General features: G+C 40.2%; 1 protein-coding gene across 5 annotated transcripts in view; it reads left to right on the top strand.

Moving 5' to 3' along the window:
* CPEB3 (cytoplasmic polyadenylation element binding protein 3) overlaps window positions 1-20959 on the top strand; it is a 192558-nt gene extending 171599 nt beyond the window's left edge. For all 5 annotated transcript variants that reach the window (XM_032595151.1, XM_032595150.1, XM_032595149.1 and 2 more), the window contains one exon: window positions 18398-20959. In XM_032595151.1, coding sequence (XP_032451042.1) covers window positions 18398-18625 — 228 coding nt within the window. In that variant the 3' untranslated portion in view covers window positions 18626-20959. The remainder of the gene's footprint in view (window positions 1-18397) is intronic.
* Window positions 20960-22443: the final 1484 nt, after the last annotated feature.

Genomic DNA, 22443 nt, shown 5'->3' on the forward strand with positions numbered 1-22443 from the left:
TTTTCTTCAGTGGAGCTTACATCTCTTTGTAAGCTCATTGTTTGATCATTGTCATGATACCGTCTACCATTCCTTTGTGGCCTTAAATACCTCTGTGATGAAATATTGTTTCATTTAATGTCCTTCTATCCTATTAAACTGTACAACTCATGAGGGCAATGACTGTGTGTCTTTCATGTTAGCTACTTAATACTTGACACATAGTGGACACACATTAATTAATTGTTTTTAGATGAATGAATAAGTTGTTGAATGAATGTCACCTGAGAGGTAGCCCAGGTAGGAAGCCCTTAGACAGCAACCTTTGGCATATCCAGTTACCCACAAAAGGGCACTTTTGCATGGCTTTCTTTTCCTACTTCATTAAGAACACTCACTTGTATAATAAATTTATATTTTGACATTAAAGCTGGACTTAACCTTAGACATGATGTGGTCCAACCCCTTTACTTTGCAACAAAGGAGAATCTAAGAGAGGTTTGGAGACTCTCAACATACCTGTCCGTTAAGGGCAGAGGTGCCCCTCCTCATGGGGGTCCCTCCCTGAACCTTGCTGCCCACCCAGGGTCTAATGTCTCTTCATACCCATTTCTTCCATGAAGTCCTTTTTCCACAGACCTTAGACTCGGAACCCCTGAGTTAGATCACAGGTCCTTTTGTGGGTTTTATATATGTTTCAATAGTTCATGTAACTTCCCAGGTGAACATATTTTACACAGAACAGGGCGCATCTGGAGTTCATTATCAAGATTTTCTAATATATCTGTAAGCCATTTTTAAAACATTTTTAGATGTTTATTTTACTTTTGAGACAGAGAAAGAGAGAAAGCGCACACGCGTGAGCAGGGAAGGGGCAGAGAGAGAAGGAGACACAGAATCTGAAGCAGGCTCCAGGCTCTGAGCTGTCAGCACAGAGCCTGATGTGGGGCTTGAACTCATGGATCATGACCTGAGCCGAAGTTGGACGCTTTTTAATGTTAGCAAAATGAGCTGGAAAATGTTCTGTGCCTTTTTGCAGTTCTTTCGTTTTGCTTTTCACTTTTATGTTGTCTTCATATGATACCTTTTTCAAGTGAGCAGGAACCAGGGCAGCTGCACTGGATTATAGCATTTGGTGGAGATGTTTGGCATTTTAAATGTCATCATGACCCTTACTATGGGAACATTATTATTATAAATGACACAAGGGGTGAGGAAAATCTAAATGGGCATTAAGGAGGGCACTTTTCAGAATGAGCACTGGGTGCCATATGTAAGAGATGAATTGCTGGGTTCTACTCCTACAGCCAAGACAACGCTGTGTATTAACTAACTTGAATTTAAATTTTTAAAAAGGAAAAAATAAAATACACAAATAGATACAAAAAATAAAAATAATAATTTTAAATGACACAAATATAATTTTATGCCTTAGTTTTTACTTCTAATGAAACATTGTTAGTATATTGAAATAAATCCTTTAAAGGTTAGGGGTCCCTGGGTGGGTCAGTCAGTTAAGCGTCCAACTCTTAATTTCGGCTCAGGTCGTGTTCTCACAGTTCGTGGGTTCAGGCCCCATGTCGGGCTCTTCGCTGACAGTATGGAACCTGCTTGAGATTGTCTCTTTCTCCCTCTCTCTCTGCCCCTCCCCCACTTGTGCACCTGCTCTCTCTCTCTTTCCTCTCTCTCTCACAAATAAATAAACATTAAAAATTTTTTTAAATTTTAAATGTAAACCTTTAAAGGTTACATTATGCATATGCTATGGATAATATTCACCAGCTATCAGCCAGTTGGTAATTTGTCCCTGTGTTAACAATATTAAAGTTATGTGATGCCCAGCACAGCAGCTCTTGATGTCTCTGCCTTGGCACACACAGGCATGTGACGCCCTCTCCCGGGTAACAGGTCCCCTGGAGCACTAATAGAGTGGGGCATTTATGGTGTACGACCATCAGCACCTTAGAGGGGTAAACCCCATGCCCATCCCTGTCCTTGCCACCCAGAGAACCATGGTGATAGTAAAAAAGTGTTGTGGCTTGGCAATTGTAAGGTCAGAGTCTATACTCCTAGCTCCTCTCCCAGTCACCACGTGACTTTGGGCAATTTACCACCTTGTAGAAGCTTGATTTTATTGATTTTATTTTCCAGTGGTAGTAAGAACACCAGCCTGTCTTACAGTTTATCATGCAGTTAAACAGTGTCAGGTGAAAGAAGCACTTTGGAAAGTTATTTGGTGGCACTGATGTTCATTTGTATCATTACTGAGCCTGGCCTATTCAAATTGTGCGGCTGCCTAATCATACGTCCAAGGCTAATTCTTGACTCTCTATCTTTTTTTTTTTTTTTTTAGTTTTAAAGCACCTACTTAGTTCCACTAAGAATCTTTAATATAGAGACAGTGAAATAGTTGAAGTTGACACTAAAAAAAAAAAATTAGCTACCAATCTGCCAACATGTTGGTTGGATATTAGTCAAAACACACATAGAGTCTCTTAAGTCCCTTTTATAGATGTAAACATCTAAATGCATTTTCCATGTAAAGGATTTAAGGTTTTTTTTTTTTCTTCAGTCCAGAAAGAAGTGGGTTTTTTTTTTAACCAGTATCTTTTCTCTGATAATGAAAAGATTTCGAACCTGAAGTTGAGTAGAAGGTTAGGATTAAATTTTGCTTATAATCCACGAACAGTGCTTCTGTGAAAAACTGGAACAGTTTAAAGTATTTAAGTACAATAAGGGCAGAAGAGGGCACCTGTACTCATTCTGTCTGTTTTAATTTAATGGTATTTTTAGAAGTCACGCCAGATGAACACTTAAGATATGAAAGCTCTGGTAAATCCAGTTTTCCTTATAACTCAAGGCTAGGTCACTCACATATGAAATGTTTTTGTAGTGTGAAAAAATGAGATCATTAAAAAATAGGTAATCCTTCTAATATGGCCGTTTCTCTATCCTTCTATCTACTCTGGTCCTGAGAAAGTTTATAAGGATAAAATCAGTTGAATCTCCTTTAGCCTAACAAAAGCATATTTGATCGATATGAACAATTTCTTTTTAAAATTTTTTTTTCAACGTTTATTTATTTTTGGGACAGAGAGAGACAGAGCATGAACGGGGGGAGGGGCAGAGAGAGAGGGAGACCCAGAATCGGAAACAGGCTCCAGGCTCTGAGCCATCAGCCCAGAGCCTGACGCGGGGCTCGAACTCACGGACCGCGAGATCGTGACCTGGCTGAAGTCGGACGCTTAACCGACTGCGCCACCCAGGCGCCCCGAACAATTTCTTTTTAAAAATCTGATGGTCTTGGGGCGCCTGGGTGGCCCAGTCGGTTAAGCATCCGACTCCAGCTCAGGTCATGATCTCGCAGTTTGTGAGTTCAAGCCCCCGCATCAGGCTCTGTGCTGACGGCTCAGAGCCTGGAGCCTGCTTTGGATTCTGTGTCTTCCTCTCTTTCTGTCCCTCCCCAGCTCGTGCTCTGTCTCTCTTTCTCTCTCTCTCAAAAATAAATAAACATTAAAGAAAATTGTTTTTAAAAATCTGGTGGTCTCTCCCCAACTATTATTTACCACAATTCAGTCATTTGTCTTCTAGAAATTTGTAAGTTAGATGTTTATAACTTGAAATGCATCATGCAGTAGACATAGGTTAAAGTCTGCCAACTCAACCCACAGAGGCCTTCTTACTAATAGAAAGGATACTAGGCTAGAATCAGCCAATCTGGAATTTAGTCCTCACTATACCACTTACTATATAACTTGAAGGAAGGATGTGTGTGTGTGTGTGTGTGTGTGTGTGTGTGTTTTCATGAAAACAATTTTAAAAACTTAAAGCACCCTGTCAGTATTTAGTGGTACTGAGAACACACTGATATACACGAAACCATGAATAATATGTGAACTCTTCTGGAAGATACCCATTAGACAATCTAACTGAAATTTCACATGATAAAATGGGTTAAATATTTCAGGCAAGACAGGGATAACACTGGTTGGTTATCTCAGTTTTTGAAACAGAAGGAGCTCTCTGTAGGCGGGTCTGGCCTGCCTCGGAATCTGTCCCTAAAAGAAGTTCCCCTAAACCACCATTCCCTATATTCTCTGTGAAACATGAGTCCCTTTTGATTTTAATATCTATTTTACTATATATACACACACACACACACACACACACACACACACACACATATATATATATATATATTCCTGAGTCAAATGTGTTTGGAAATGCTTTCTAGAAGAAAGTTAAATAGGCTGGTATATTCTAGGACTTCTTAGAATCTTGTATATACCAGTCATTGTGAAGATTCCAGGGAACAATATGTAGTTTTTCACAAATTTTTCGATCATGGAACTCTTCTAAAATGTACCATCTCTTGGGAATAACGTTCTAGGGAACCCAGTTGAGAAAACACTGTGTTTTCAGCTTCTTTTCTTCTTTGTCCTCAAATTTAGAAGTTGAATAAGTAGGGATTGTTTTTCTCTTTCTTAATCCCTTTTCCCCAAGTGTGTCCTACCCACCATATATTTTCTTTCTTATTGTGGTGAAAAAGCATGTAAGATCTCCCCTCTTACCAGTTTTTAAGTGCACAATAACAGTATTGTTAACTATAAGCACAGTGTTGTACAGCAGATCTCTAGAATTTTTTCATCTTTTCTACTGGAAGCTGATACCCTTTGAACAACCCCCTACTTTCCACTGTTCCCAGCCCCTGGCAACCACCATTCTACTTCCCGCTTTCTAGGAGTTTGACTACTTTAGATCTGTCATATAAATTGACATGTCCAGTATTTTCTTGGTAAGCATCTTTGCCATAGGTAGTTTTGCCACAAGCGTTTTCACCACATAACCAATTGGCCTTAAGGCAATTTTTCCCTAAAAGGTGAAAAAAATAACCGGTTGGCAGTTTGGGTTGACAGTTTGGTTTATTTCTCCATTGACGCGGTACTCCTATTTTTTTTATTGTATAAATCTTAGCCCTCCGAAATGTCTACACAGTGACACAGTTTTGAACTCAGATTTCCCATTGACCTTTGGAATGTCTATCAGTAAACATGTGAGTCTGCCCAGAACTAAGAACGGTGTAGAAGGCTTTCACAAAGCAATACAAAGTTCACTTATAAATATGCATCCCATTTTTTGGAAACTTATAGCCTCTCTTAATGAAGGAAAAAATTTCAGTGAAAAAAATGTGATGCCAAATGAGATGAATCAATAAGAAAAAAAAAAGTTTAATACTCTGAACAAAAGACTTGAAGTCAAGTGCTTAGGTACAATCCACAAAATAAAATCAGTTATTTATGCAGTATTGCTGTGTATTTACACTATAGGTTTGATTGTATTCAGATATTTTGTATTTCATAATAGTCATTCTTTTTTTTTTTTTTTTTTTTTTTTTTTTTTTTTTTTTTGAGGCAGAGCATGAGCAGGGGAGGGGCAGAAAGAGAGGGAGACACAGAATCCAAAGCAGACTCCAGGCTCTGAGCTGTCAGCACAAAGCCTGACGCGGGGCTTGAACTCATGGACTGTGAGATCATGACCTAAGTCGAAGTTGGACGCTCAACCAACTGAGCCACCCAGGCGCCCCTCACAATAGTCATTCTAATTTTGTTACCATTTTCATGTTTCATGATGTCCTTTTTATTTTATTTATTTTTTTTTTAATTTTTTTTTCAATGTTTATTTATTTTTGGGACAGAGAGAGACAGAGCATGAACGGGGGAGGGGCAGAGAGAGAGGGAGACAGAATCGGAAACAGGCTCCAGGCTCTGAGCCATCAGCCCAGAGCCCGACGCGGGGCTCGAACTCACGGACCGCGAGATCGTGACCTGGCTGAAGTCGGACGCTTAACCGACTGCGCCACCCAGGTGCCCCTCATGATGTCCTTTTTAGATGGATGCTCTTTTGTTTTTTCATGATTTTATTTTTTACAATAAAATTGCCTTGTAGCCAATTAGTTACACAACAAAAATGTTTTAACAAAAATGCTTGGGGCAAAGATGCTTATGGTGGAACTACCTAGAAACATAAATAGATTCATGCAATATTCACCCTTCTGTGATTGATTTACTTCCCTCAGCATAATGGCCTTAGGGTTCATCCATGTTGTTGCATGTGTCAGGATTTCATTCTTTTTTAAGACAGAATAATATCCCATTGTATGTGTGTAGCACAATTTCTTTATCCATGTCTGTGGAAATTTAGGTTGTTGTTTCCACATCTTGGAAAAGAAGAATAAGGCTGCAGTGAACGTGGGCCTGATTTCAGTTCTTTTCAATAAATACACAGAGGTAGGATTGCTGGGCATGTATTTTCCATCTCCAGAGAGTTGGGGTGGGGACAGGGAAGAACAACTGTGTATCCGTGGTGGTAAGTGGGACACTGGGTGTTTGATGATCGCCTTTTGTAGTTACAGTTCTTCGTCTTTTTGATGACTTGAGACTATCTATTGTATCTCTCTCACGTACCAGTCTCTATATAAGAACGGTGATCAGTAGTTTTGAAATCAATCCACCATTGATAAATAATGTTCCCTTGATGATTTTGTTTTAGTTTAATGCTGAGGACCAGAGACTGACTTTTGGTTAGCTAATTGGAAGCTTTCTGATACTTTTATTTAAGGAACATTGTTTGGGGTTTTTTGGGTTTTTTTTAAGTTTATTTATTTTTAAGAGAGAGAGAGAGAGAGCATGAGCTGGGGAGGCACAGAGACAGAGGGAGAAACAGAATCTGAAGCAGGCTCCAGGCTCTGAGCTGTCAGCACAGAGCCTGACGTGGGGCTCAAACTCAGTGACCGTGAGATCATGACCTGAGCCGAGGTCAGACGCTTAACCCACTGAGCCACCCAGGCGCTCCTATTTAAGGAACATTGTGAGAGCTCAGCCATAGTGCATAATATTTGCTTGGAATAGCATCCTTTTAGAATAACTATTTTTGATTTAATGAGATGTTACCCATCGCACCTTTCTTTGCAAGCACTTCAAGTACCTCACGTATTTAATCTTTTTTTCTCTCTTCCCTAGAAACATGTTGGGCCTGAATTTTAGCCACAGACTATCAAAGGATTTATATTTTTAGCCTGCATGAAGATGAATATGACCCAGTAACCATACTAACAGAAATGCTGATGACACCACACTTTGTCCTCAGCCACAGCTGGAATAGATAACGATGACTCAATAGCAAAAGAAGTACAGGTTCTGATGACCTGTTCCCAGACTATTTATGCTCCAAGCCTTAGTCTGGGACTCCTACAGCCTGGCCTTTACTTTGCTGCTCCTATTGGCCCCTGCTGGAGCTGGCTTGAAAACTTCCCAGCTGTAGCTATAGCTGTGTTTCATTTGACCCTTTTAGAGGAAGCAACGCCCAGAAGTGAGTTCAAATATCGTCTGAACTAATCCTTCCTGGGCTTATTTCGAAGCTCTGGGAATCGCAGAGCCTTTGACTAGAAATAGTTTTTTAATGGAGTTCGGGTCATCCAAAGAAAGATACTCTTCTCTGAACAGCATGGAAACTTTTTGTCTTGTCTCTCCTTCCTAGTCTTGACCCCTGGTCTCTCCTGTCCTGATCTCTCTTTTTACATCCTTTCTCTTGGAATTGGGATAATTTATTTATTTTTATTTTTTAACATTTATTCATTTTTGAGTGACAGAACAGAGGAGTGTGAGCGGGGGAGGGGCAGAGAGAGAGGGAGACAGAATCCAAAGCAGGCTCCAGGCTCTGAGCTATCAGCACAGAGCCCGACGCGGGGCCCAAACTCACTGACCACAAGATCATGACCTGAACCGAAGTCACACACTCAACCGACTGAGCCACCCTGGCACCCCTGGGATAATTTTTAATATGAAAACTCTTTAGAGTGATTAAATGTTGTTCTTTCCTGCTCATATTTGAGCATAGAGGCTGTTTAGGAGCATACTCATGGGAAAAAGACCATCGCCATTTTTCTAAGAAGTTATCTCAGTAGGACATTCAAGCTCTTTAACCCCAGAAGTCAGAGAATATCAGTCAACTAGCAGTTTCTTAGGGGAAACTGAGGCCTGCAAGACTGTGAAATAGCCAATTAACAGATGGAGCCAGGGCACTCTGCACTTCTGCATTTGTTCTGGGGTGGTGGTGACACCGTGGCAGTTATGCGTTTCGCAGATCTTTAATGATTTTCTTACCCTTTGTTCCCCACATGATACACTCTTCCGCCGTTAGAACATGGTTTGGGGCTGATTTATATCCTCACCTCCAGCCCCATTCCCAAACAGCATGGAAGAGAACCAGACTCGGGGGTCAGTCTATGGATTGTGTGGGAGCCTGTCAGGTGGCCCTTCTTTGTTTCATGAAGACGTCACCTTAAGGCCAGACAGAGCCCTCTTAGATCTCTGTGCACTCTGTAAACATGGCAAAGGTGGCAACATAAGCATTTTTGGAACTATGGAAAAAGCACAAGGACGATTTTAAAACCTTTCTTCTCCTCACACTTGAGAATATGAAAAGTAGTAAGTCCCATCCTCTGAAAGGTAAAAAGAAAGTTCAAACCGCTTCACGTATGTTTTTGTTTAATCTACCCCAGATTGCTTCTAAAATTAATAACTGTGAATATTTGCTATATCTGGAAGGTTGTGGATGACTTTGTTGCTAAGGAAAAGCCATTTTCACATTGCTGCTTTAATTTCCTAGGCATCTGTCATCTGCTTTCTAAACAGCAGGATTCCAGCTCATAGTCAGTTGGAAAACGAAAAATTTATGTCCAAACAATCTTAGTATTGCCTGCTGGTAGAGGACCTGCTTTAGCAGCTGTGAAGACACTATGTTTAGTGGGAATGTTAATGAGGTTACTATGGTTTTTAGGCATGGATAGATGTACTCTGTGACACATGCCAAGGACATTAGGAGCACATAGTATTTAAAAGCGTTAGTACACCGAATAAAATGGTTTTTCCAGGAAGCATGTTGCTCCAGATAAGAAATGGCCTGCCTCACTTCTGAGCAAGCCTTTACATATGTCCCTGTTAAGTTACACCTCTTTCTCCAGTTTGTCCACTGTGACTCCATTATCTAAAATCTTGCTTCTACTCGACTTCCAGCCCTCTGTAAGCATGTCTCACCTGCCTTGGGGTGGCTGCGTATCTGACAGACTTAATTTGATTGTCCCTGTCACCACTGGACAGACTATGGCAAGGGCCATTCTTTAGCTGTTCTTAATAGGACATTTAGCACATCATTCAAACCAAGCTTAACCTTGACTTCTGTCCCCCTTCTCATTACTACAACATTTCACGTCCAAGGAGAGGGAATTTTGGATCTGTAAATCATTTCTTTTCTCCTCTCTGCCACCAAGAGCTATTTCGTCATTGCTTTATTTATATTGGGAGGTCATTTTGTTGACTGATATCAAAAAAGCTGCAGACAGAAATATTTTCTCTAGCTTGTTAGATACAAAACAATGTCAACATTGAGAACAGTGTGTTCAAGTATGGCTTTCTCTTTGCCTATATCATTCTAAATATATTATTTCCCTTATCCATCTTATAGCCACTTATCCAGGTTCCACGTCAGTCCTTCTTATCCTTATTGGTTATCACAGTTCATGAATAAGTGCACATATTCATCAGAATCCGTGGGCATGGTCATCTCCATTAGATACGTGGAATTCAGGTATCTCCTTGTAGGAAGTTTTCATCTCCTATGCCTGTAAATCCCTTTGAAGCAGAGGGTCTATTTCATGATATGACTGGTTCTGCATAGAACTGTAGTATTTGGACTTTAATAATGGAGTGTAGATCAGTAATATCCCAGTAGATTAGTGTCTCCATGTGTTACAGCTTATTGATACTCCGGATGATTTAGGCGATTAATAGAGAAACACATTTTCAATTTAATAGCTACATATCTGTTATTGGGAAGAATAGGATTAATGTGGATAGTCAAGTAAAACATCGTGTAATAGTAAATAGCATTCAGGTAAGGCGAAAGTTACAAATGGTTTGGGAGTGCCTTTAAGAAACTCTCAGATCATAAATTATATTAGGGAAGAACTACATCTTATTCTCCATTGTATTTCAGTTTTTAATATGATGGCTTACAAAAACCAGGCATTCCGTATGAGTGAATCCACTTGAGACAAAAATCACTCTTTGGCGTAGGAATACCTACCAATGTCCTTCACACATCTACTTCTCTCTGTTGATTTAAATTGTCAGAGATACTGCTTGACTTTTGCCCTTTCAGATGGTGTGGTAGCCAACATGAACATCTGTGTTTGTGAATCGTTTTGAGTCATTGTGTATGTCTTATCTTCTGGGCAAGCCTCTACTCTTTGGATCAACACCTTCATGCAGGTGCTAAAACTGGCTTTACAGTGAGATCGTGACGTGAGCTGAAGTCAGATGCTTAACTGATGGAGCCACTGAGGTGCCCTGTGTTGGGCTCTGCGCTGACTGACATTTCAGAGCCCAGAGCCTGCTTTGGATTCTGTCTCCCATCTCCCTCTGCCCCTCCCCCTGCCTCATATATAAATAAACATTTCAAAAATATTTAAATAAATAAACATTTAAAAATTTTAAAGCTTTGATTTAAAAAAATTGGAAGTTGCAAATTTATAAAGGGTCATCGAAAGCATTATTAGCAGTGATTGCAGACTGACAAGTTTTAAATTTTATTTTTTAATCTTCACTTTTGAGAGACAGAGCATGAGCGGGGGAGGGGCAGAGAGAGAGGGGAGACACAGAATCCGAAGCAGGCTCCAGGCTCCAAGCTGTCAGCACAGAGCCCGACACGGGGCTTGAACCCACGAACCATGAAATCATGACCTGAGCCGAAGTCGGACGCTCAACCGACTGAGCCATCCAGGTGCCCCCAGACTGACAAGTTTTATTTAAAGGGGACGACAGAAAAAAGTGAAAACTGCCCCCTGCGTTGATTTACCTGGCACTGCTCTAAAAGACATTCATAATGCCCCATGCTTCAGATGGGGCAGAATAAATAGTACATTTTAGGAAGACTTCCATGAAAAAAAACCCTCAAAATTCAAGATGTTTGAGCACTGAAAAGGAAAAATGCTCTCTGGAAAAGTAACTTATGAGGAATCCATTATTCTCTAAGGAAGCTGATTAAATAAGGCATACTGTGTACCTCTGGCCAGGAGCCATGACTGTGGAGTTTCAGGACTTATCTGCCTAGGTATTGTGTTGACTACATCCATCAGAACTCCTTAGTTGTTAAGGAACATTGTTGCTGAGCTCAGCTGGACGCCTGAATAGACAGAAGGTGCAGTTTTATTCATATTACATTTTCAGATATCAGCACAAACCTATTACTTGACCTTACATTTGTTTGTTCGTGTTTTTACACTTGCAGTGAGTGTTTGTATCCATCATTCCACTTGATCTTAACATCCCTATATTGTGGAAATCCTTTTAAATCAACAGGTAGAGCATTAATTCAGTCTTGTTCATGGCTACATTGCATTTTATGGGGTAGATGTACCACATTTTATTCATTCTTCTATAGGTGGACACTTACTTTTTTTTCTACTTTTTTTTTTTTTTTTTTTACCATCATGGACAGTTCTGCAATAAATATTCTTTATATGTATCCTCTCATCTGGGGTTATATTTCCAAGCATTGGGATAATAGCATTAACAACAACCAGCAATGGAATTATTGGGCCAAAGAGTGTATATAGTTTTAATTTTAACAATTTGCTAGTTTGCTTTTTAAAAACATTGTACCGCGGCACCTTGTTGGCTCAGTTAGTTAGGTGTCGGACTCTTTTTTTTTTTTTTAATTTTTTTTTTTAACGTTTATTTATTTTTGAGACAGAGAGAGACAGAGCATGAATGGGGGAGGGTCAGAGAGAGGGAGACACAGAATCTGAAGCAGGCTCCAGGCTCTGAGCTGTCAGCACAGAGCCTGATGCGGGGCTCGAACTCACGGACCGCGCGAGATCATGACCTGAGCCGAAGTCGGCCGCTTAACCGACTGAGCCACCCAGGCGCCCCTTAGGCGTCGGACTCTTGATCTCAGGGTCATGAGGTTGAGCCCCACATTGTGTGGAGCCTGTTTGAGATTCTCTCTCTCTCTTGCTTTCTCTCTCTCTCTCTCTCTCTCTCTTTCTCTCTCTCTCTCTAAAATTAAAATTAAATTAAACTCAATTAAAATGTACCAATTCAGGGGCACCTTGCTGGCTCAGTCACTGGAGTGTGCAACTCTTGATCTCAGGGTTTTGAGTTCGAGCCCCACACTGGAAGTACAGATTACTTAAAAATAAAATGTTAAAAAAAATTTTTTTAATAAAAAAAAAAAATGGGCTCCTGGGTGGCTCAGTCGGTTGAGCATCTGACTTCAGCTCAGGTCATGATCTCACAGTTTGTGAGTTCAGGTCCCAGGCTGGACTCTGCTGACAGCTCAGAGCCTGGAGCCTGCTTCAGGTTCTGTGTCTCCCTCTCCCACTGCCCCTCCCCTCCTCACACTGTCTCTCTCTCAAAAATAAATAAACATTAAAAAAAATTTTTTAAAGGGAGCACCTGGGTGGCTCAGTTGGTTAAGCGCCCAACTCTTGACTTCATCTCACACCATGATTTCACTGTTGTGACATTGAGCCCCACGTCAGGCTCCAAGGTGTGGAGTCTGCTTGGGATTCTCTTCCTCCCTCTCTCTCTGCCCCTCGCACATTCTCTCTCTCTCCCTCTCTCTCTCAAAATAAATAAACATTTTTTTTTAAATGTTGTGCCAATTCACATTTCTATCCACAAGTGATAAGTAGTAATCACCTCTTTTAGGTGTTTGCTGATCTGATGAGAATAAAGCCATAATTAATTTTCTTTTTCCTGACTACTAATGTGAACATTTTTTAATGTGGATTGCTGCAAATTCTTATGTGAATTACTGTCTACCCATTTTCCACTGTGTTGTAGGTCTTTTTCTTACCAGTTTTCAAGAGTTCTTTGTATGGTATGAATTACAGTCTGCAGTTTTTTTCCAAATCCATCATTTGCCTATTGACTTCTTTTACGGTATCGTTTGCCACTTAAACATGTTTTATTTTTACATAAAAATAAAGCTTGAAACTTCTAGGTTTCTAGTTCTTATCTACAGGGTCTGACTTACCTATAATTTGTACATATAGACCTAGTTAGTTTGGGTGTTTTTTAAGACTATTTTCTTTTTTTTACATTTTATATAGGTCTTACGTCTTTATGGTTTGGTTCATTCTGAGTAATTGATCACTTTTGTTACACTTGTGAATAGAATATTTTCTCCATTTTTGTTGCTAGAATGCATTAGACTACTAATTTTCTTATAAGTCTTCTTGACACAGAAACAATACCTTGACTAGATACAGAATTTGAGGAACATGTCTTTTTCTCTCAGACTAATAAATAGTAATCCTTGGTGTTCTGACTTCCATTGTTACCAGTGAGAAGTCTGATGCCAGCCTGTTTTCTTTCCATCCTTAGTAGCAGAAATAACTAGCTCTTTTCACTTCAAAGCATGTTAACATTTTTCTCTTTAACTTTGTTATTTTTTTAAAAATTTATTTTAAGTTTATTTATTTTGAGAGAGAAAGAGCACAGTAGGGCAGGGGCAGAGAGAGAGGGAGAGAGAGAGAATGAATGAATCCATCCATCCATCCCAAGCAGGCTCCTCACCACCAGTGCAGAGCCTGATGTGGGGCTTGAACTCCACAGGAACTGCAAGATCATGACCTGAGCTGAAGTTGGACGCTTAACTGACTGAGCCACCCAGGCGCCCCCTCTGTTTACCTTTAGAATTCTAAAATTTTAGCTACAAATTTTAGCAGGATCTGCCTGGTGGTATATATTTTTTTTCTCATCAGTCCAGACGGAACCTGGTGGTATTTTTGATATGCAGTTTCAGGGCTCTTGTCAGCTTATTACTTTTCCCTTTATTATTCCTTCTTCTGGATCTTTTGTTATTCGTCTGTTAGGTTCTCCTGAATCTATTCTAAAATTTTTCATCTTTGCTTTTACTATTTGAAATCATTTTTTTCTCAGAGCTTTGAAATATGCCTACCACTTGACCTTCTAGGCCACTAAACTGGACCTCAGCAGTGATTATCCTGTCTTCAGTTCAGCTGATAACTTAGTCAAAAAATTATGGTTTATTTTTTTTAATATGAAATTTATTGTCAAATTGGTTGGAGAGTGTTATGCTAAGTGAAATAAGTCACACAGAGAAAGACAGATACCATATGTTTTCACTCTTATGTGGATCCTGAAAAAATTATGGGTTAGATGTTTTAACTTCTTCATCGTAAAAAAGTTTGAATACGTACGAAAGTACAGAGGATGTTTTAATGAACCCCATCATCCAGTTACAGTTGTCAACATGCAGTGTTCCTATCATCCAGTTTCAAAAGTCATTAACTTTTGGCCAATCTTGTTTCATCTACATCTCTACCCACTTTCTCATCCTCACCCCAGGTTATTTTGAAGTAGATCCCAGGTCATATAATTTCATCCTGAAATAATTCAGTTAAATAATTCAGTATGTATCTTTAGGAAAGGAGTTCTTTAAAACACAAAATTGGGAGTACAAGGTTTCCTTTTGGGGTGATGACAGTGTTTTGGAACTAGATGGAGGCAGTAGTTACCTAACACTGTGACTGTATTAAATGCCCATGGATTGTTCACTTGAAAATGGTTAATTTTTGATGACTTTAACCTCAGTTTAAAAAAATTAAGCTCTTTAAAAAAAAAAAAAAACAGAGGAGGGGAAAACCCATATAACTACAATACCATTTTTACACCTAGGGTGTCTCCTTTATGCTAGATTTTAATCTCCGTGTGTGCTCTTTTTATATTTGTATGTATTATAAATGGCTTTCGTCCTTCTCCTCCAGCAGCTCTCTTCTGCTGAGTGTGAATGCTATTTGTTGAGACCAGTTCTCTCCCTGACCGAGGCTTATTGGGGATCACATCTGGTTGCTGGAACACGCTGGGTATAGGTATCTCTAGGGTGGTAGAAGCAAAGTGGTCCCAAGCTCATGGACTGAAGGTGGAAAAGCAGGATGCTTCCAGTTCCCTGAATGCCCTGCCTTCACCGGTAGGCCTCGAGCTTCAGGGCAGAGGGGATTTATTCCACCGGTTTGACTCCCTCTTGGCATTCAGATGTAGGGAGATCAGGCCAGATTAGATATACTCTTACAAGCTAATAGCTCCATTCCCCCAGAGGTCCACGATCTTTGTAGACCACCTTCTTCCTTCCACCTCCTTCCACCTCCTTCTAGGATAGTGGGCCTGCCAGTATCTTGTCTTGCTCCAGGACTCTGTCCTCAAGTTGTTTGAAGCTCAGGAGAGATGCTGACCAAGGCAGGACTATAGATAGGAAATGCCAGAGGAGCAATATGGAGTGTTAAATTCAAAGGAGGAAGGAGCTGGGGCACCTGGGTGGCTCAGTTGGCTAAACGTCTGACTTTGGCTCATGTTATGATCTCCTGGTTTGTGAGTTCAAGCCCCATGTTGGGCTCTGTGCTGACAGCTCAGAGCCTGGAGCCTGCTTCAGATTCTGTGTCCACTCTCTGCCCCTCCTTTCTGCCCCTCCTCCATGCTCTTTCTCTCCCTCTCTCAAAAATAAATATTAAAAAAAAATTTTTTTAAAGGAAGAAGGAGTAGCTCCCTGTGGGACTGAAATAGTTAAGGAAGGCTGGGCTTGTAATTGATTTTTGACAAGGTTGCCAGTACCATTCACAGGTAAAGAAAAGTCTCTTCAACAAATGGTGCTGGGGCAACTAGATGTCCACATGCAAAAGAATGAAGTTGGACCCTGGCCTCACACTAAATACAGAATTTACTAAAAATCAACCTAAATACAGAAGCTGAAACCATAAAAAGGTAAATTGAACTTCATCAAAATTAAAAACTTTTGTGCATCAAAGGACCTTGTCAAGAAAGAAAAACAGCTTACAAAATAGAAAATATTTGCAAATCATATATCTGATAAAAGTCTCGTATCTAGTATATATAAAGAACTCTTATAACTCAACAACAAAAAGAGTACAATTTAAAAATAGGCAGAGGATTGTTCACTTCAAGAAAGACAGTAGCCTTTTATAATACATACAGATATGAAAAGAGCAATTAAGGAGATTCAAGTCTAGCACAAAGAGACTTTTTGATAACATTTTTTAATAAAAAAATTTTTTTAAGTTTATTTATTTAAAGAGACAGAGCCAGGGACGGGCAGAGAGAGGGAGAGACAGCATCCCAAGCAGGCTCCACGCTGCCAGCGTCCAGCCCAGGGCGGGGCTCCAACTCACAAACCATGAGACTGTGACCTGAGCCAAAATCCAGAGTCAGATGCTTAACCAACTGAGACACCCAGGTGCCCTGCAGTGGAGAATTCGAATGGCTTAGGACCAGGAGAGGAACATTGTGGAAGTAGATTCATTGAAATATCAGCAGGTTCATAGTAGAATTGAGCCAGGACAGGCCTGGAGCTCTGTGGCCAGTGTAGAGGCTGTCAGTATGAGGTGGGACGGCCAGGAATAGTGTGGAGGCAGCAGGACCGAGACTCAGGTGTCATGCTTGGGGTATGCCACGCCTGTTCTGTGTGCTTTGTGTTATTTAACTCATTTAATCTTCATAGGAACCCTATCAAGTGTGCATTCTTCTCCCCCAGTGTATAGATGAGGAAACGGGCTCAGAGTGGCCTCACGTAAGAGGAACTTGCACAGCTACTACTATGGCCTAGATCCAAACCCAGGCAGGTGGAACCCAGAGCTACCACAGTTTTAATTATGATGCAGAGATCAAGGCAAGAGATTTTTCAGAAGCTCCTTCACTAACTTGTCAGGTTAAGGAGGGGGAAACTGGAGGGAGGGAACTAGAGTCAGAGTGAGGACATTTCCCCCTGAGTAACCGGGAGCCGATACAGGGCTTCTCAGGTGGATCTTCCAAGAAGGAGTGGCTGGCTGGCTGGCCGACCGGCCTGTGCACTGGAGCCCAAGGCTAGAGGAGGCCAGCAGACGACTCTCCAAAGGGGAGGAGAGCCAGGAAAAGTAGAGTGTCCAATTCTAGGTCAGCCCTCTTTGCCGCCTGCCCCACGCTGTCCACCCTGCTGCCCCTCTCCCGCACCTGCCTTGTGTCCTGCTAGAAACTCCTGGCTACACCCAGAAGCATCTTGAATCGCCAGGCAGTTAGCCCCCGTCACGAAGCCATAGGTCCTTGCCTCTGTAGCCACAGCCGTGGCTCTTCCCCACAGTGGCCCGGAGGGCTGTGTGGGAAGGGGCTGATCACGGACTTGCCACCTTCATGCTGATTTCTAACATTTGAGATAAAAACCTGAATGATGTCCCTTGTCTGAGATCCTAGGAAGGGGACCTGGGGAAAACTCCAGTAACTTTGTTCTCCCTTGCTTCTGGTTTCCACATACCCAGCATTGCTTCGTTGAAATTATAAAACACGCCCTAAGGGGCTGTGATGAAAAGCTCTTCTCTATTGAAGCTTCCAGTTTTGGGGGGAAATAAAGGCAATAAAGTCCAAAAAAGTATAAAGTCTAATTATTGTAGCTAATATTTCACTGGCCCCCTCCGCTTTCCCCTCCAGTCTGCTGTATACGGTATTGGGATGTTAGACTTTGGGAAGCCTTGTCAGTAAAACACTGAGGCCCAGAGCCTGACTGTAGTATCACAGCTCAGCCTGCCCTGGGAGCCAGTGTGACTCTTCCCCCCAGCCCGGCTGCCACCAAACCAGTCCCCAACTCTGTGCCCTGCCTTCGAGGGCCTATGCGCTTTGTCCCAGCTGCTTCCTCTCCCTGATCTGCTCTCTCTCGTCCCACGTGGCCAGGTGCTGCCTGGCCTTCAGGATTCAGCTCGTGTGCTTTTACATACACTACCTCTCTTATTTTTTAAAATTTATTTTTATTCTTTTTTTAAATGTTTATTTTTGAGAGAGACAGAGTGCGAGCAGGGGAGGGGCAGAGAGAGAGGGAGACAGAATCTGAAGCAGTCTCCAGGCTCCGAGCTGTCAGCACAGAGCCCAACGCGGGGCTCAAACCCACGAGCTGTGAGATCATGAGCTGAGCTGAAGTCGGACACTTAACCGACTGAGCCACCCGGGCACCCCTATATACTACCTCTCTTAATCCTCACCAGTACCCTGGGAGGCAGACGCTGTACCCGTTTTGCAGACACACAAATGTGTGTGTGTGTGTGTCTGGGTATAAAGTGTGCCCACTTCACAGATACACAGATAGAGCACACAAAAGCACAGAGACAGGTTAAGAATTCGCCTGTGATCACACAAGCTGTAAATCGAGCTACTGAGTTCAGAGTACTGATTTGCACTCTGGTTCACCCCTTTGTCTGACTGACACACGTCATTAAGCTGTATCGTAAAGTCTCAGAGAAAGAAACATGAGGAAGCTTTGCTAAACAGTTTTTCCTGTCTTTCCTCTTTGGGTCCAGGTGGAAGTGAAGCCATATGTGCTGGATGATCAGATGTGTGACGAGTGCCAGGGCACGCGCTGTGGTGGGAAGTTTGCCCCGTTCTTCTGTGCCAACGTCACCTGTCTGCAGTATTACTGCGAATACTGCTGGGCGAGCATACACTCCCGCGCCGGGCGGGAGTTCCACAAACCGCTGGTGAAGGAGGGAGGCGACCGCCCTCGGCACGTCCCGTTCCGCTGGAGCTGAGCCCAGGGCAGACCCAGCCACAAGTACTGGAGTAGATAACAAGGAGGGAAAAGAGAGGGCACTGCCTCAGGGCTTACAGTGTTCTGGAAATCTGTGCATTCGTTCTCGATTTTTAAAGAAGAAATGGGTCTTTTTATTATTACTATTATTTACAGTCATATTACTGAACTCAGTGTCCAGTATAATGCAGAATTGCAGAGTGTATAACGGTACTGATTTGCACTTTGATTCACACCTTTGTCTGCTTGGTACCTTAATTTCTCACCCCTGATTTGTCACTCGTAGACTGCCATTCTCATCAGCGGCCATCAGGTTGATGTCTGTGATTTTTTTTTTTTTTTTTTTGCTGTTGTACGTTGTTGTTGTTGTTGTTGTGTTGTTGTTGTTGTTGTTGTTGTTCCAATTGTTTTTGAACTGGAGCATGCACTTATTTTCAGAAACTTAGAGAGTCGCCCCTAGGAGAAGACTTACCAAAGGCAATACTCGTGAGTAGGTGGCAGATGTAGCAAAAACTTCACAACAATTCAGCAATCATTAGTTGGGGTCATTTAGAGTAAGGGTAACCCTTCATGAAAATAGGCCTTTAGTTTTCTATTTTGACATGTAAGGATACCTCATAAGCTGAATCTTTATTTTTCCTTCATGTTTGATTTTGTTTTGCTGAGGATTTTGGTTAGATCTTTTAGTGTTATGTAAATTTATGCTGCAATAGCTTTTGCTGCTATTAAGATGGTATTATTAATACCATAATACTCTCTTCAGGCTAAGGTATCAATTTAAAAAAACCCAACAACACACTTCTGTGATTTAGGGATAGAATCAGCTGCCGAAAGGAGATCAGAATAGACTACAGAAAGCTTCAACGGAAGGTCACTATTTCTGACTGCATGTTTACTTAATCAGGTTGCTGCATGCAATAAATTTTATATCCAATGTCTAGTATAAAACCTTCCCACAATGCACAAATTAAGAATCTATATAAGCTATAAAATACTGATTTTTTTAAAAGTTTTTTTTCACTCAAAGAATTGGTAATTGACTGGAGGAAGGCATGCCTCAATAAATGGAATGCTTCTGAACTAGGAAGAGCCCATAACAGAATGACCTATATTACAACCAATATAAAACCTAGGTGTAGGATATCTTAAAGCAAATTTGTGGACGGTAGATGAAGTACTTTGCGGTGCTCTGTTATATATTGTGCAATTTATTTTATATAGTAAAGTGATTATGTCTAACTGTGATCAAACTTAACTGTTTAAAGCCTCTGTGTCAGACATTAACGAACTTGACAGTTCATAACTGGTATATTATTAACTAACACATGAGCTCTTAGTTACAACCTCCTAGTGCTTGCACCATTTTACATAGCTTCAGACCTTGTCCAGAAAACCAAAGAGCTCATCTTAGCTTACAAACACTAGGAATATATACAGTATATAGAGATAAGTTGTCAGATTGACAAGCTAGGCACATTTTAAGAAAGTTGCGTGATGGCGATGCTAAAGAAATGTCTATCCACAATAAGACGGCCTGGGCAGGGCTGGTTGTCTGGGTGAGAAAGTAACTACTTAATTCCCTGGATTTATCCTGTAAAGCTTGAATAGAACTAAGGCCTGCTAGTACTACCGTGGACATTTTTTTAGCCTTCACTCTTGGGCTGCAGATAGTAATATATAAACACACACAATGATTGTGAGACTATGTAAAATCTTTTTTCTTTTTTCTTTTTTTTTTTTTTTTAATCTTCTTCCTATGTTTTGGAGTTCTGGGGACAATCTGACTGGATATGACACTGCAGAATAGATTTAAGTCGCTGTGTTTTTATGTGCTGTGATGTCCTTGTCCTGTCTCTTAAGTTAATATGGCTTGTTTTTGTTTTGTTTTGTTTCTCCAGTGTTTAGTTGCAATTACCAGCTTTCAAGCTATAGTTTGTTTTCAAAAAGGAAAAACAAAATAGTTTTTTACTGGATTAAAAATGCTTATTAGAATTCTCCCCTTTTGAAGTTACCTCTGGGCTTTTTGGTAATAATTGCTTTTTTCCAGCCCAGCTGTGGTTTTCTGTTTGTTTGTTTTGTTGTTTTTTTTTTTCTATGTTTGTGGTTTTTTTTCATCTGTACAAGAAATTTTGTTATGCACTACTACTTTTTGTATTCTAGACAGTTTTCAAAAGTTGGCTGAAGATTTTTTTGTTTGTTTGTTTTTAAGGAAAAAGGCATGCTTTCTGACTGACATGATCTTTTGCAATACCTCAATTTTGAAATATAGGAAAGAAAATGATATTTTCTAAGTAAGTTTATTCAGAAAAATATATATTAATTTAATTCTGCAAGAAAAATGATTTAACAGATGGTAACTTTATTTTTTTCATGCTTATTTGTGTTTTTTGAAAATGAAGAAGTTAGAGCTTTATAACTATAATATTAAAGATCATATCTAACCTACAGAAATCTACCTAATTATGTGAAAGAAGCAAAACTTTTTGAAGAAGCACCCCTCTTTCATGTACTAAAACAACACTGAGATTTAAAAAAAAAAAAAAAAAAGCTGGAAGCTTGTACAGCGGGAAGCTGACGGGAAGGTGAGAACCATGGTCACCAAGAATAGGTTACAAAGAATAAACTCCCTTTGGTGCTGAAAGTTTGTGGATAGATGGTGGAAACTACTTTCCCTTCATTTGTATATTTATAATCAAGCGTTGATTGTGCACGACTGACCAGGATTGTGAAAGAGTTCTTCTGTTTGTATTTTTTTAAAGAGAACTTTTTTAGTTTATTAAATTATAACATGTTCCCTTTTGTTTTGTAAATAAATGTGCCCCCCAAGTTGTTAATGTTATATTAAAAGAGAGGGTCCTTCAAAAAAAATTATTTTTTAAAACACAGAGGTGTTCTGACCTGCAACTTGACTGGGAAGCCCCTGGGTATCACAGGTCCTGTTGTGGCCTTTCCTTGACGTGACACTTGAACTAGTCGATTTTTTGAAGGCTATAACCTAACCTCGACTATTTGTTGTTATGTGCAATACTGTTTGTACTGTTTGTATAAAAAATAGAAAAAAAAAGAAAAGAAAAAAGGCATAAATCTTTATTGCAGATTTATTTTCATTGCAAACTTTAGACATTGTGATTCACTGAAATCATTTTTCTACTGTCAAATATGTACCTTTTCTTCATGCTGGTATTTTTTCAATAGTAATGTAGCCTTTGTACTGAGACAAATTTTCATTGTTATTTTTAGAAAGATTTTTTGCTAAGAAAAAAATTAAACATATTTACATATTTTTCATTTTATTTCGTATTTTCTTTAAGGAGTGCTTTCTCAATCATTAATAGAGTTGTTTCTGGGAGGGACTTTCATATCTGGTCAATGTCATAATATTATTTTGTATTTTTACTTGGAATAAATTAATTTTATGATGCTAATTCTTTAAAAGTTTATTTTTTTCATTTTCAGTTATTTTTGAAGCTAAAACCTTTGTAATATTGTTACTAAAGTGTCTAGTTTTTTGAAATGCAAAGCTTTATGTATTAACTTGCTGATGTGGTTTACAATAGTGTGACAACGATGAACATGGTTGGTTATGTAAAGTGATTGGAAAATGTAATGGATAATTGGGTAATAAAATGACAGAATGAGCAGAACATGTGAGATTTTGACAAGCCTTTTCCTTTATTCCAGTGGTTTAGTGTAAGACTAGGGATGTCACAGTACAGTTCTCTAGGGATGTCACAGTGGATTTATACAACACCAGGTGCAGTCAGATCTGGGGCCCTGATAATGGAGTCACCCCCACCGAACCACCACCAGGTTGAAAAC

This window comes from Lynx canadensis, chromosome D2 (genome assembly GCF_007474595.2).
Source record: "Lynx canadensis isolate LIC74 chromosome D2, mLynCan4.pri.v2, whole genome shotgun sequence".
Classification (NCBI taxonomy): domain Eukaryota; kingdom Metazoa; phylum Chordata; class Mammalia; order Carnivora; family Felidae; genus Lynx; species Lynx canadensis.